The sequence below is a fragment of the Xiphophorus hellerii genome, chromosome 10, assembly GCF_003331165.1.
Source record: "Xiphophorus hellerii strain 12219 chromosome 10, Xiphophorus_hellerii-4.1, whole genome shotgun sequence".
Taxonomy (NCBI): Eukaryota; Metazoa; Chordata; class Actinopteri; order Cyprinodontiformes; family Poeciliidae; genus Xiphophorus; species Xiphophorus hellerii.
Window position 1 is genome coordinate 3,591,237 of NC_045681.1, and position 13,604 is coordinate 3,604,840.

General features: G+C 38.7%; 1 protein-coding gene and 1 long non-coding RNA gene across 3 annotated transcripts; both read right to left on the reverse strand.

The window, feature by feature from the left end:
• Window positions 1–161: 161 nt before the first annotated feature.
• LOC116727497 (uncharacterized) lies at window positions 162–1,504 on the reverse strand. The gene is made up of 2 exons (XR_004340808.1): window positions 1,448–1,504; window positions 162–801 (listed from the first exon to the last, which is right to left on the reverse strand). It is a non-coding gene; the product is annotated as an uncharacterized LOC116727497 (long non-coding RNA).
• Window positions 1,505–3,166: 1,662 nt separating this feature from the next.
• On the reverse strand, window positions 3,167–9,861 carry LOC116726570 (uncharacterized). 2 transcript variants are annotated; one of them, XM_032573333.1, is made up of 2 exons: window positions 9,791–9,861; window positions 3,167–8,483 (listed from the first exon to the last, which is right to left on the reverse strand). In XM_032573333.1, the coding sequence occupies exon 2, from the start codon at window positions 5,147–5,149 to the stop codon at window positions 3,647–3,649; it is 1,503 nt and encodes a 500-aa protein (XP_032429224.1). In that variant the 5' UTR covers window positions 5,150–8,483; window positions 9,791–9,861; the 3' UTR covers window positions 3,167–3,646. The 2 variants fall into 2 exon arrangements, with proteins under 2 accessions (XP_032429224.1, XP_032429223.1); XM_032573332.1 differs by lacking the exon at window positions 9,791–9,861 and adding an exon at window positions 9,130–9,186.
• Window positions 9,862–13,604: the final 3,743 nt, after the last annotated feature.

Consider the following 13,604-nt stretch of genomic DNA (forward strand, 5'->3'; position numbering starts at 1 on the left):
TAATTGGATTACTTATGATGAATGCGAGTAATGACAATTAATCACGATTAAACATATTATTCGCAACTAATCCGATTAATTGTTTTGAGTAACATTTGCACCATTACAGTAGAAAGTAAAATAAAAACAAATGACGGTAGTTGAGTAGAGAACTTTATTTCTTAGTCATTGTTTTTAAACTTTTTTTTGTCTTGTCCATTTTTTTTATTAATTATATTTTCCTACAGGAGAGAAGAAGGGCTAAGGGGCAGATTTTCACTACTAGATTGAGTTTTAAAATTTTTTTTGCTAAAAGTCCCCTCACGTCGTCGCCTCCCTCCTCTGTCACGCTCTCAATCTTTTACGTCAGTCCGTTTCCCGTTTGTGTTGTGGTAAATACAAAACCTCACAAGGCTTAAAAACATTTCTGGAAGAGAAAAAAACGTCTGCTGCTGCCCCCGCCTGTTTCTGATTATCTCCCCGGTCCAGGACAACAAAAACCAAACAAAAAGCGGGGAAGAAGGTGGAGGGAAGAGCTGCGGCTGTCCTCTCATCTTCATCATCACCAGTAATAAAAATGTCCTCGACTGGGCAGACGTTCTCGCCGATGAGCAACATCACAGCAGAAGAGTAAGGTGCCGTGAGAAATTTGTGTCGTCGTCTCTCCTCTGTGTGATTCTGTCAGTTCTGGGTTGTTCTGTCCTGGACCGCAGGTCCAGCAGGAGGTGGGGGAGGGGGGACCAGGACGTCATGGAGGATGGGACGGAGGCGTTTAGTTTCCAGGTGGATGGAAGGGGGCAGGGTGTGTTTGTACCTGCATCGCTGTGGAGGACAAGGACACAAACCGTTAAGATCGCCGATGTAATATAATCGTGATCATGGAAATTCACGTAAAAAGAGATTTTCTGAGTTTCAAAAGTCAAAAACTCTCGACTTTAGAAACTCTGAAATTTCCAAGTATTTTTCTACAAAATGTATGAGATTAATTTTTAAAAAAAAAATCTATAGAAAATTTTAGACTTTTCAATCCTGAAAATTTTCTTGTCAATTTTGATCTCAAAATATCTGAGTTTTTTGGCATAAATTTAATTTTAAATCTACAATGGCGCTAATGTTACATTGTACAAACCTGACTTCATGTAATTATATTTTTTGATTTACTGATGTGTTTTGATGCTCTTGTAGAAAATAACAGGAGAAAATAGTAAAAAAAAGGAAAATTCAGTCAGTGTTTTTTTAACACTAACCAAAATTTAGACTTACTTTATTGTCATTTTGCATGCACAGGGTGTATACAGAACGAAATTTCGTTGCATACGGCTCAGGACAGTGTTTTGAGCTTCCAATGTTGTGAGGTTTATTGATTAATATAAAACTTTCAGAGATTTTTAATGTAAATATATCATATGTATCATGACGATGAGTGGAGTTAGTGGCGGCTGTAGTTTATCTTAATGACAGTTGCTACCTGGTGGGTGTCCTATGTAAAAGTGCTGGTGCAGTCCTAAATATACTTAGTAGTTATTAAAAGGAATACTTGAACATCTTCAGTATGTCTATTCAACGGAGCTTTCCTAAGGAAGAAAAATTTGACAATGTTCTCCATCCATCCTCTATGGAGAATATTTATTTATTCTTCTTCATTTCTCTTTATCTGTCTCCCTCCCTCTTTCAATTTTTATCAATTGTATTTTTCTCTGTAATTATCAGGTTTATTTCCTTACCAAGTTCAGACTGTCAGGCTGTTTCCCCTCTGAGAGCCAAACCTGGTCAAAACTTTTATTCGGTGATGACTGAATTTTAGCTGCGTGTCAGGGCAGGGCAGGGCTCACACGTCTTCATTTCTACAGTTGGCCCTTCGCCATATTAAGACATTTCCTCCCGCTGCTGCTAGCTGGAAGCTAAAGCTAGTTCCGCTTTTTTAACTTCACATTGAGCGCGAGCGAGCAGAGCAGTCGCATTACTTTTCTGTGACTTTAGCCGTTTTCTTTCTCTTTGAATCGTTCTTCTGCTGTTTTCCACTCACGGAAACCCGTTTCAAAGCATCACTGACTTTTAGCATCGTTTAAAATACAAAACACAGCCGCGGTGGATGGAGGAAAACTCAGCCTGTGTTTGGATGTACTCACCACTTGCGAGTTGGCTTTCAAAACGCGATCCGGAGAAGAATGGACCTTACCAGAGAGGCCGCTTTTCATTGGCTGATGCCCATTCTACGTGGTCACGTGAGTGGCCGTCTCACAAACACACTTAGCTTCCCGTTAGCTAAGTACAGCATAATGGCAGAACTGATGCAACTTCTACACCTTGAAGCCTGTCTGCTACACAGTCTTACGTTAGCTAAACAGATCAATATGCAATGTGTCTGTATCTGACATACACTAAAGATTTTATTTTAGCAGAAAAGGCTTTGGACTAAACTGTTACTCGTGTTAGCCACGTTAGCACCAAGTACAGCTAGTCAATCAACCATCGCTGTGTTCAGGGAAGCGCTGATTAATAATCGAGAAATAAATATCAAGCCTGGAAACTTGATATCGTAACGGACTGAATGTTATGTTTTTAACGTAATCTTTGCTCGTCTTGGGGCGCAGGCGGTTGCCACGGTAACAGGTGTGCTTAAACTACAGAGAGAGAGAGAGTAAAGAGGTAGGAGTGGTTTTGAGTTGATCACCTGCTAATCAACCGCTGCTGTGTTAGCCATTTATTGGTGACAATTTTTAGAGTCAGATATAAAGACTGTAATGGATGTTGGACTGAATGGGGGAAGCCGGAGTACCCGGAGGGAACCCATGCATACACGGGGAAACTCTGCCACCGTGCAGCCCTCGCTTTTTTATATATGTTGCCTCACATTATTACTGGTTCATGTTATGTTTATTTATGTGAAGCATCCCTTTCATGTTTGGTGGTGTAGTGGAGCCAACTGCAGCACTGAGAACAATTCATTCAGCAGGTCATGTTTTCATCATTAGCTGTAAGTGGAAAATCGTCAGAATTTCTCTGAAATGTCTTGTATTCAATTCCTCTAAAGGCCATCACGTTTTTCCAGAGTATGTTGTATATATATATATATATATATATAAAAACATATATATATATGTTTATATATATATATATACAGTATATACTGTATATATAATGAATGGGGGAAGCCGGAGTACCCGGAGGGAACCCATGCATGCACGTGGAAACTGCCACCGTGCAGCCCTTGCTTTTTTATAAACAGAAGTATAAAGGACTAAAACTACCATAACTAAGAAAAACTATAATAAAACAAAGCAAGATTTAATTAATTAATAACTAATAAAAATGAGCAACTACACTCTAAAAATGAATTAAAACAAGTCACAAAACAATTTATTGCAATTTATTGATCGCAATAAATTGCAACCAATTACTTGTTGCATTTTTAGAGTCAGATATACAGACTGCAATGGATGAACGTGGATGTTGGACTGAATGGGGGAAGCCGGAGTACCCGGAGGGAACCCATGCATACACGGGGAAACTCTGCCACCGTGCAGCCCTCGCTTTTTTAAACAGACGAATACAGGAACTAAAACTTCCACCAAGCAATATTTAACTAAAAATAACTAATAGAAATGAGCAAATACTAGGGAGGCCCAGATTATCTAACTCTCACCTCTCTTTTGAATATAAAACATCAGCGCTCCATGTTGGCTGGTTTGCTCTTATCTTTATATTGCCGCATAAATGATGGGGTGACAGCTTTTTTAAAACGCCTCCAAAATGAAACCTCTTTCACTGGGTTATTGTCTTCGTCAGAGGTGGTGTCCTGATTTTGTCCGGGTTTTGATTGGTGCCTGATGTTCTGTGTCTCCATCTTGGTTTTTGTGGCTATCTTTGGATGGACTGCTTTTGATTGCCGCCTGAATTTCTTTGCTGACACAAATTGGCGGTGGACTGCTTTCAATTTTGAGGTCTCTGGAAATTCTGTCTGGGTTTTCACAGAGACCATTTTGTTCTTGTTCTCTCCTTGTGTAATCGCATTATGTCCCATTTCATGCTCATCAGATGTGGCTTCACTCTTTCTTTGAGGTTCTGGGGACTTGGGCAAATTTTCTACTTCCTCTGAGTCTTGAAGCAGTCGCATCTGTTCATAGAGCTGGAGCTGTCTCAAACAACACTCATAACTATTTTCTAGGAAAGTTCTCCTTTCAACTCCCTCAGGAAGCGACGCAGTTGTTTTCCACAGTTCTTGAAGAAGTTCGTGTAAATATTGTTGAAGGTCAACAATCAATTTAAATAAAGGTTGTGGCTCTTTTGGACATGGGAGAAGCAAAGGGATGGGGATTTCAGTGTTGTCGTGTTTGTTGACTTCATCTTCAGAGGTTTGGTTGTCAGGGACCTCAGGGACGTTCTCTAACTGGACATTTTCTACGGTTTGATCGTGGGAGACATCGGGAACTTTCTCTACCTGGATGTGTCCTGGTTCAGACACAGTTAAAGACGGTGGTGTATGTTTCATGTCCTCACAGGTCAATGGCTCTTTCTCTCCTGGCTCATTGTCTGTCTCCGGTGCTTCATACATTGATTCATTTTCCGTATCCAGTTCAGTAGAGATGACAGTTTCCCTGCTATGAGCCTCCTGATCTAAGCAGTCTGTCTGATCATCTTGATTTTTCAGAACAGTACTATCATTTTTTTCATCAGCATTTTCAGTGGATGAAATCTTACCAACCGATGGAGTGAAATCTTCTTGTGAGGTCTTAATATCCTGAGCAGATTGCTCCTCCTGTGTTTGAGCCACTTCCTCTTGTGTTTCAGGGATAATTTCCTTTATGGTGATCTGTAAGGCGTCCTGCATTTCGGTGATTTCAATTGAAATGTGTTGATCAATAGGAGCGCGTAGCTCCACCCAGACCTTCAGTGGTAGCGGCTCCTCCTTCTTCTTCTTCCTCTTCCTCTCAGGTGGTCCGTTTTTTCCTTCATCATTCACAGTCTCCTGTGTTGCATCGATGGGTTCAATGATGAGTGAATCGTAAAACTTTCCAGTATCGTCATCCAAACTGTGTTCATGTCCTGCTAAACACATCTTGAAGGGCACCTTCTTTTTCTCGCTACACATCGGCGTCTGTGGCTCAACTTCCCTCACAACAACATTGTTGGGTGTATCTATCTTAACGATAAGATGGTTTGACGACATCCTTCTTTCAGTCAGAGATAAATCCGTTTTCTAGTAGATTCTGTAAAGATTTCACACAAGCTCAGTGTCCGTTGAGTATCAAGCAAAGTTGAACTTCTTTTGAGTGTCGAAAGGAACTCCCAGGTGAATGTGTCGCGAACGGCTGCTATGCGGTTGTGACAAAGGTTGATCAATATGACAAGCCTAAATAAAGGTTTGATGTCACAAAATTCTGCCTATGACACGGTAGTGTGATGTCACACATTGTGACATTACACTACACTGCACTACGGTGATGTCACGTTGCCATGGTTTCCTTTGAATTCAAACACTGATACTGTAATATTTCAAACACTCAAGAAAACATCCGTTTATTCAATACCATTTATACATAAGTAACATATATTATATTGTAAACTGTTTATTTCTTTAGCAGAATGGCATGTTATGGTTTACAACAATCATCTTTGGTGTCAAGTGTGTTAGTTTCATAATTTTGGTGCTTTTTCACCTCTAATTTTCTCATTTTTAGCTTCCTAAAAACTAGACTTGAATTGAAACAAGGTGGACAAGAGAAGAAATATAAAGCCTAAAAAATACAGTATCATTCAAACAGCAGCTGCAAAATCAGATAATCAAGAAAATCCAGCAAAAACCTCAGAGATGCGTCTCCTATATGTAAAAACATATTTGCTGAGTTACAAATTTTGAAGGTTTTTTGTCACATAAATACATTTATATGTATGTTACATTTTAAAGAATATAGTTTATAAAAAATATAACAGATTATTTTAATCATTTAACTCTACGAATCACTTTGCAAGTCATAATAAACTATTTTATGTGGAAAATAAAATAGTTTTATTGGCATTGCCGTGGAAAATATTTGCCTAGTTACAATTTTCTTGTGCTTATTTAGTTACATAAATTATTCAGATGCTGAAACATCATATCAACACACTGTAATGATGAAACACACTGTAATAAATATATGTGTTTAAAACTGCATTTTAAACAATGTAGTTTATAAAAACTTTGTCAAATATTTGTTTGTCCATTTTATTTAGCATTTTTACATCCTTTCTGTGCTGAAATACAGATTAAATTACCAAGAAGAGCCAAAACATTTGTGAGCCAAGTTCCTTTCGGCAGCAAAAAATAATAACAAAAAAAAGAAAAAGAAAAACAGTTGTAGTTTACTAGATTTGAGGGGCGATTAAGTATTTATTACAGTATTAGAATATCAAAATAAACTTGTCCTTTTACCTATCTAACATAAATATATATTTTTAATCCCATAAGATGTAATTATTGGATGTATTCAGATATTCCCCCTCAAAAATGACAATATTGACTTTATAAGTGGATCTTCCATTTTGAAATTCCAGACATTGATGAAACAGTGACATCTAGTGGTGAAATTGATTAGAGTAATATCTTTGAAGGGTTTTTTTAATTTTGAAAATACCCATTTTACATGGATGAAACATTTTGAGGAACAGCTCTAGGTAATCAGATGTTTTTGGAATTTAAATTCTGAAAAAGAAAGCATTATTGTGTATCATTAAAGATTATACAGTATATTTGCTTTTGGTTAGACGTGGGGGGAAAAAAGCCCCGGAAACAAGCTCTTATTTTGAAAATAAGCCGTAAATGTACCGTAAGTACATTTGTGCTAAGTACCGTAATACTTAGCACTCGTGCGCCACAGAAAAAGGCTCGTGGGGGGCTGGCTGGACCGTTTGTTCCGAAGCGGAGGCTGGTTTGACCGCAGCGCCGCGGCCTCGGTGTCAACTGAACTGAATGTCCGCCTCGTCAGGTCTGATTTCCGGGAAGGACGCTTTACAATGGACTGGTGAGGCTGATGCTGTATAACAGCGTTTCTGTGCGATACCGAACCGGTACAATACTCTCTAATAAAGCCAGACAGCTCCCCCTGGTGGCCATTCCTGAGATGACAGTGGAGGCAATTGCCTTATTTAGTCTACCGGTATCTTAAAGGAAAGCGATTAAAGATGCAAAATAAACACAGTTGACACGGACTAATTATTGATGTCTTGTAACTATATTACTTTAGTCACTGATCAATCAATTATTCTAATGATTAATCGATTGATCTGCATGAATGATCTGCAGGATGTACCATTTTTTCAACCACTTAGGCCTTTCATACAATATTAGAAATACATTAAGAGGCAAATAAATGCGGTTTCTTTTTAAGAGTTTTTTTGTCTTAAATGCAATAACAAATGAAAAGCTCAGCTCTTCCCACTGATTTATCAACACTGTTTAAGTGTTGTTTATTTTAACATTTAATTATTTGAATTAATAGATTATTTTTGGCAGAATTTTAACTGGATGAAGCTAAAATTGTCTCTTGAACAGTACTGGGTAGAATATATTTACAAAGTAGGTTTTTTCCCCAAGTTAAATGCAAAATGTATATTTTTGTTTCACTGTTTTTGTTTAAACACAACTATGAATGTTTTTTCAGCAAAATGGCCTTTTTTGAGTCTGTATATTCCAGTTATCGATTAATCAGATTATTCATGATTAATTGGATTACTTATGATGAATGCGAGTAATGACAATTAATCACGATTAAACATATTATTCGCAACTAATCCGATTAATTGTTTTGAGTAACATTTGCACCATTACAGGAGAAAGTAAAATAAAAACAAATGACGGTAGTTGAGTAGAGAACTTTATTTTTTAGTCATTGTTTTTAAACTTTTTTTTGTCTTGTCCATTTTTTTTATTAATTATATTTTCCTACAGGAGAGAAGAAGGGCTAAGGGGCAGATTTTCACTACTAGATTGAGTTTTAAAATTTTTTTTGCTAAAAGTCCCCTCACGTCGTCGCCTCCCTCCTCTGTCACGCTCTCAATCTTTTACGTCAGTCCGTTTCCCGTTTGTGTTGTGGTAAATACAAAACCTCACAAGGCTTAAAAACATTTCTGGAAGAGAAAAAAACGTCTGCTGCTGCCCCCGCCTGTTTCTGATTATCTCCCCGGTCCAGGACAACAAAAACCAAACAAAAAGCGGGGAAGAAGGTGGAGGGAAGAGCTGCGGCTGTCCTCTCATCTTCATCATCACCAGTAATAAAAATGTCCTCGACTGGGCAGACGTTCTCGCCGATGAGCAACATCACAGCAGAAGAGTAAGGTGCCGTGAGAAATTTGTGTCGTCGTCTCTCCTCTGTGTGATTCTGTCAGTTCTGGGTTGTTCTGTCCTGGACCGCAGGTCCAGCAGGAGGTGGGGGAGGGGGGACCAGGACGTCATGGAGGATGGGACGGAGGCGTTTAGTTTCCAGGTGGATGGAAGGGGGCAGGGTGTGTTTGTACCTGCATCGCTGTGGAGGACAAGGACACAAACCGTTAAGATCGCCGATGTAATATAATCGTGATCATGGAAATTCACGTAAAAAGAGATTTTCTGAGTTTCAAAAGTCAAAAACTCTCGACTTTAGAAACTCTGAAATTTCCAAGTATTTTTCTACAAAATGTATGAGATTAATTTTTTAAAAAAAAATCTATAGAAAATTTTAGACTTTTCAATCCTGAAAATTTTCTTGTCAATTTTGATCTCAAAATATCTGAGTTTTTTGGCATAAATTTAATTTTAAATCTACAATGGCGCTAATGTTACATTGTACAAACCTGACTTCATGTAATTATATTTTTTGATTTACTGATGTGTTTTGATGCTCTTGTAGAAAATAACAGGAGAAAATAGTAAAAAAAAGGAAAATTCAGTCAGTGTTTTTTTAACACTAACCAAAATTTAGACTTACTTTATTGTCATTTTGCATGCACAGGGTGTATACAGAACGAAATTTCGTTGCATACGGCTCAGGACAGTGTTTTGAGCTTCCAATGTTGTGAGGTTTATTGATTAATATAAAACTTTCAGAGATTTTTAATGTAAATATATCATATGTATCATGACGATGAGTGGAGTTAGTGGCGGCTGTAGTTTATCTTAATGACAGTTGCTACCTGGTGGGTGTCCTATGTAAAAGTGCTGGTGCAGTCCTAAATATACTTAGTAGTTATTAAAAGGAATACTTGAACATCTTCAGTATGTCTATTCAACGGAGCTTTCCTAAGGAAGAAAAATTTGACAATGTTCTCCATCCATCCTCTATGGACAGTATTTATTTATTCTTCTTCATTTCTCTTTATCTGTCTCCCTCCCTCTTTCAATTTTTATCAATTGTATTTTTCTCTGTAATTATCAGGTTTATTTCCTTACCAAGTTCAGACTGTCAGGCTGTTTCCCCTCTGAGAGCCAAACCTGGTCAAAACTTTTATTCGGTGATGACTGAATTTTAGCTGCGTGTCAGGGCAGGGCAGGGCTCACACGTCTTCATTTCTACAGTTGGCCCTTCGCCATATTAGGACATTTCCTCCCGCTGCTGCTAGCTGGAAGCTAAAGCTAGTTCCGCTTTTTTAACTTCACATTGAGCGCGAGCGAGCAGAGCAGTCGCATTACTTTTCTGTGACTTTAGCCGTTTTCTTTCTCTTTGAATCGTTCTTCTGCTGTTTTCCACTCACGGAAACCCGTTTCAAAGCATCACTGACTTTTAGCATCGTTTAAAATACAAAACACAGCCGCGGTGGATGGAGGAAAACTCAGCCTGTGTTTGGATGTACTCACCACTTGCGAGTTGGCTTTCAAAACGCGATCCGGAGAAGAATGGACCTTACCAGAGAGGCCGCTTTTCATTGGCTGATGCCCATTCTACGTGGTCACGTGAGTGGCCGTCTCACAAACACACTTAGCTTCCCGTTAGCTAAGTACAGCATAATGGCAGAACTGATGCAACTTCTACACCTTGAAGCCTGTCTGCTACACAGTCTTACGTTAGCTAAACAGATCAATATGCAATGTGTCTGTATCTGACATACACTAAAGATTTTATTTTAGCAGAAAAGGCTTTGGACTAAACTGTTACTCGTGTTAGCCACGTTAGCACCAAGTACAGCTAGTCAATCAACCATCGCTGTGTTCAGGGAAGCGCTGATTAATAATCGAGAAATAAATATCAAGCCTGGAAACTTGATATCGTAACGGACTGAATGTTATGTTTTTAACGTAATCTTTGCTCGTCTTGCGGGGCGCAGGCGGTTGCCACGGTAACAGGTGTGCTTAAACTACAGAGAGAGAGAGAGTAAAGAGGTAGGAGTGGTTTTGAGTTGATCACCTGCTAATCAACCGCTGCTGTGTTAGCCATTTATTGGTGACAATTTTTAGAGTCAGATATAAAGACTGTAATGGATGTTGGACTGAATGGGGGAAGCCGGAGTACCCGGAGGGAACCCATGCATACACGGGGAAACTCTGCCACCGTGCAGCCCTCGCTTTTTTATATATGTTGCCTCACATTATTACTGGTTCATGTCATGTTTATTTATGTGAAGCATCCCTGTCATGTTTGGTGGTGTAGTGGAGCCAACTGCAGCACTGAGAACAATTCATTCAGCAGGTCATGTTTTCATCATTAGCTGTAAGTGGAAAATCGTCAGAATTTCTCTGAAATGTCTTGTATTCAATTCCTCTAAAGGCCATCACGTTTTTCCATAGTATGTTGTATATTTATATATATATATATAAACATATATGTATATATATATATATACAGTATATACTGTATATATAATGAATGGGGGAAGCCGGAGTACCCGGAGGGAACCCATGCATGCACGTGGAAACTGCCACCGTGCAGCCCTTGCTTTTTTATAAACAGAAGTATAAAGGACTAAAACTACCATAACTAAGAAAAACTATAATAAAACAAAGCAAGATTTAATTAATTAATAACTAATAAAAATGAGCAACTACACTCTAAAAATGAATTAAAACAAGTCACAAAACAATTTATTGCAATTTATTGATCGCAATAAATTGCAACCAATTACTTGTTGCATTTTTAGAGTCAGATATACAGACTGCAATGGATGAACGTGGATGTTGGACTGAATGGGGGAAGCCGGAGTACCCGGAGGGAACCCATGCATACACGGGGAAACTCTGCCACCGTGCAGCCCTCGCTTTTTTAAACAGACGAATACAGGAACTAAAACTTCCACCAAGCAATATTTAACTAAAAATAACTAATAGAAATGAGCAAATACTAGGGAGGCCCAGATTATCTAACTCTCACCTCTCTTTTGAATATAAAACATCAGCGCTCCATGTTGGCTGGTTTGCTCTTATCTTTATATTGCCGCATAAATGATGGGGTGACAGCTTTTTTAAAACGCCTCCAAAATGAAACCTCTTTCACTGGGTTATTGTCTTCGTCAGAGGTGGTGTCCTGATTTTGTCCGGGTTTTGATTGGTGCCTGATGTTCTGTGTCTCCATCTTGGTTTTTGTGGCTATCTTTGGATGGACTGCTTTTGATTGCCGCCTGAATTTCTTTGCTGACACAAATTGGCGGTGGACTGCTTTCAATTTTGAGGTCTCTGGAAATTCTGTCTGGGTTTTCACAGAGACCATTTTGTTCTTGTTCTCTCCTTGTGTAATCGCATTATGTCCCATTTCATGCTCATCAGATGTGGCTTCACTCTTTCTTTGAGGTTCTGGGGACTTGGGCAAATTTTCTACTTCCTCTGAGTCTTGAAGCAGTCGCATCTGTTCATAGAGCTGGAGCTGTCTCAAACAACACTCATAACTATTTTCTAGGAAAGTTCTCCTTTCAACTCCCTCAGGAAGCGACGCAGTTGTTTTCCACAGTTCTTGAAGAAGTTCGTGTAAATATTGTTGAAGGTCAACAATCAATTTAAATAAAGGTTGTGGCTCTTTTGGACATGGGAGAAGCAAAGGGATGGGGATTTCAGTGTTGTCGTGTTTGTTGACTTCATCTTCAGAGGTTTGGTTGTCAGGGACCTCAGGGACGTTCTCTAACTGGACATTTTCTACGGTTTGATCGTGGGAGACATCGGGAACTTTCTCTACCTGGATGTGTCCTGGTTCAGACACAGTTAAAGACGGTGGTGTATGTTTCATGTCCTCACAGGTCAATGGCTCTTTCTCTCCTGGCTCATTGTCTGTCTCCGGTGCTTCATACATTGATTCATTTTCCGTATCCAGTTCAGTAGAGATGACAGTTTCCCTGCTATGAGCCTCCTGATCTAAGCAGTCTGTCTGATCATCTTGATTTTTCAGAACAGTACTATCATTTTTTTCATCAGCATTTTCAGTGGATGAAATCTTACCAACCGATGGAGTGAAATCTTCTTGTGAGGTCTTAATATCCTGAGCAGATTGCTCCTCCTGTGTTTGAGCCACTTCCTCTTGTGTTTCAGGGATAATTTCCTTTATGGTGATCTGTAAGGCGTCCTGCATTTCGGTGATTTCAATTGAAATGTGTTGATCAATAGGAGCGCGTAGCTCCACCCAGACCTTCAGTGGTAGCGGCTCCTCCTTCTTCTTCTTCCTCTTCCTCTCAGGTGGTCCGTTTTTTCCTTCATCATTCACAGTCTCCTGTGTTGCATCGATGGGTTCAATGATGAGTGAATCGTAAAACTTTCCAGTATCGTCATCCAAACTGTGTTCATGTCCTGCTAAACACATCTTGAAGGGCACCTTCTTTTTCTCGCTACACATCGGCGTCTGTGGCTCAACTTCCCTCACAACAACATTGTTGGGTGTATCTATCTTAACGATAAGATGGTTTGACGACATCCTTCTTTCAGTCAGAGATAAATCCGTTTTCTAGTAGATTCTGTAAAGATTTCACACAAGCTCAGTGTCCGTTGAGTATCAAGCAAAGTTGAACTTCTTTTGAGTGTCGAAAGGAACTCCCAGGTGAATGTGTCGCGAACGGCTGCTATGCGGTTGTGACAAAGGTTGATCAATATGACAAGCCTAAATAAAGGTTTGATGTCACAAAATTCTGCCTATGACACGGTAGTGTGATGTCACACATTGTGACATTACACTACACTGCACTACGGTGATGTCACGTTGCCATGGTTTCCTTTGAATTCAAACACTGATACTGTAATATTTCAAACACTCAAGAAAACATCCGTTTATTCAATACCATTTATACATAAGTAACATATATTATATTGTAAACTGTTTATTTCTTTAGCAGAATGGCATGTTATGGTTTACAACAATCATCTTTGGTGTCAAGTGTGTTAGTTTCATAATTTTGGTGCTTTTTCACCTCTAATTTTCTCATTTTTAGCTTCCTAAAAACTAGACTTGAATTGAAACAAGGTGGACAAGAGAAGAAATATAAAGCCTAAAAAATACAGTATCATTCAAACAGCAGCTGCAAAATCAGATAATCAAGAAAATCCAGCAAAAACCTCAGAGATGCGTCTCCTATATGTAAAAACATATTTGCTGAGTTACAAATTTTGAAGGTTTTTTGTCACATAAATACATTTATATGTATGTTACATTTTAAAGAATATAGTTTATAAAAAATATAACAGATTATTTTAATCATTTAAC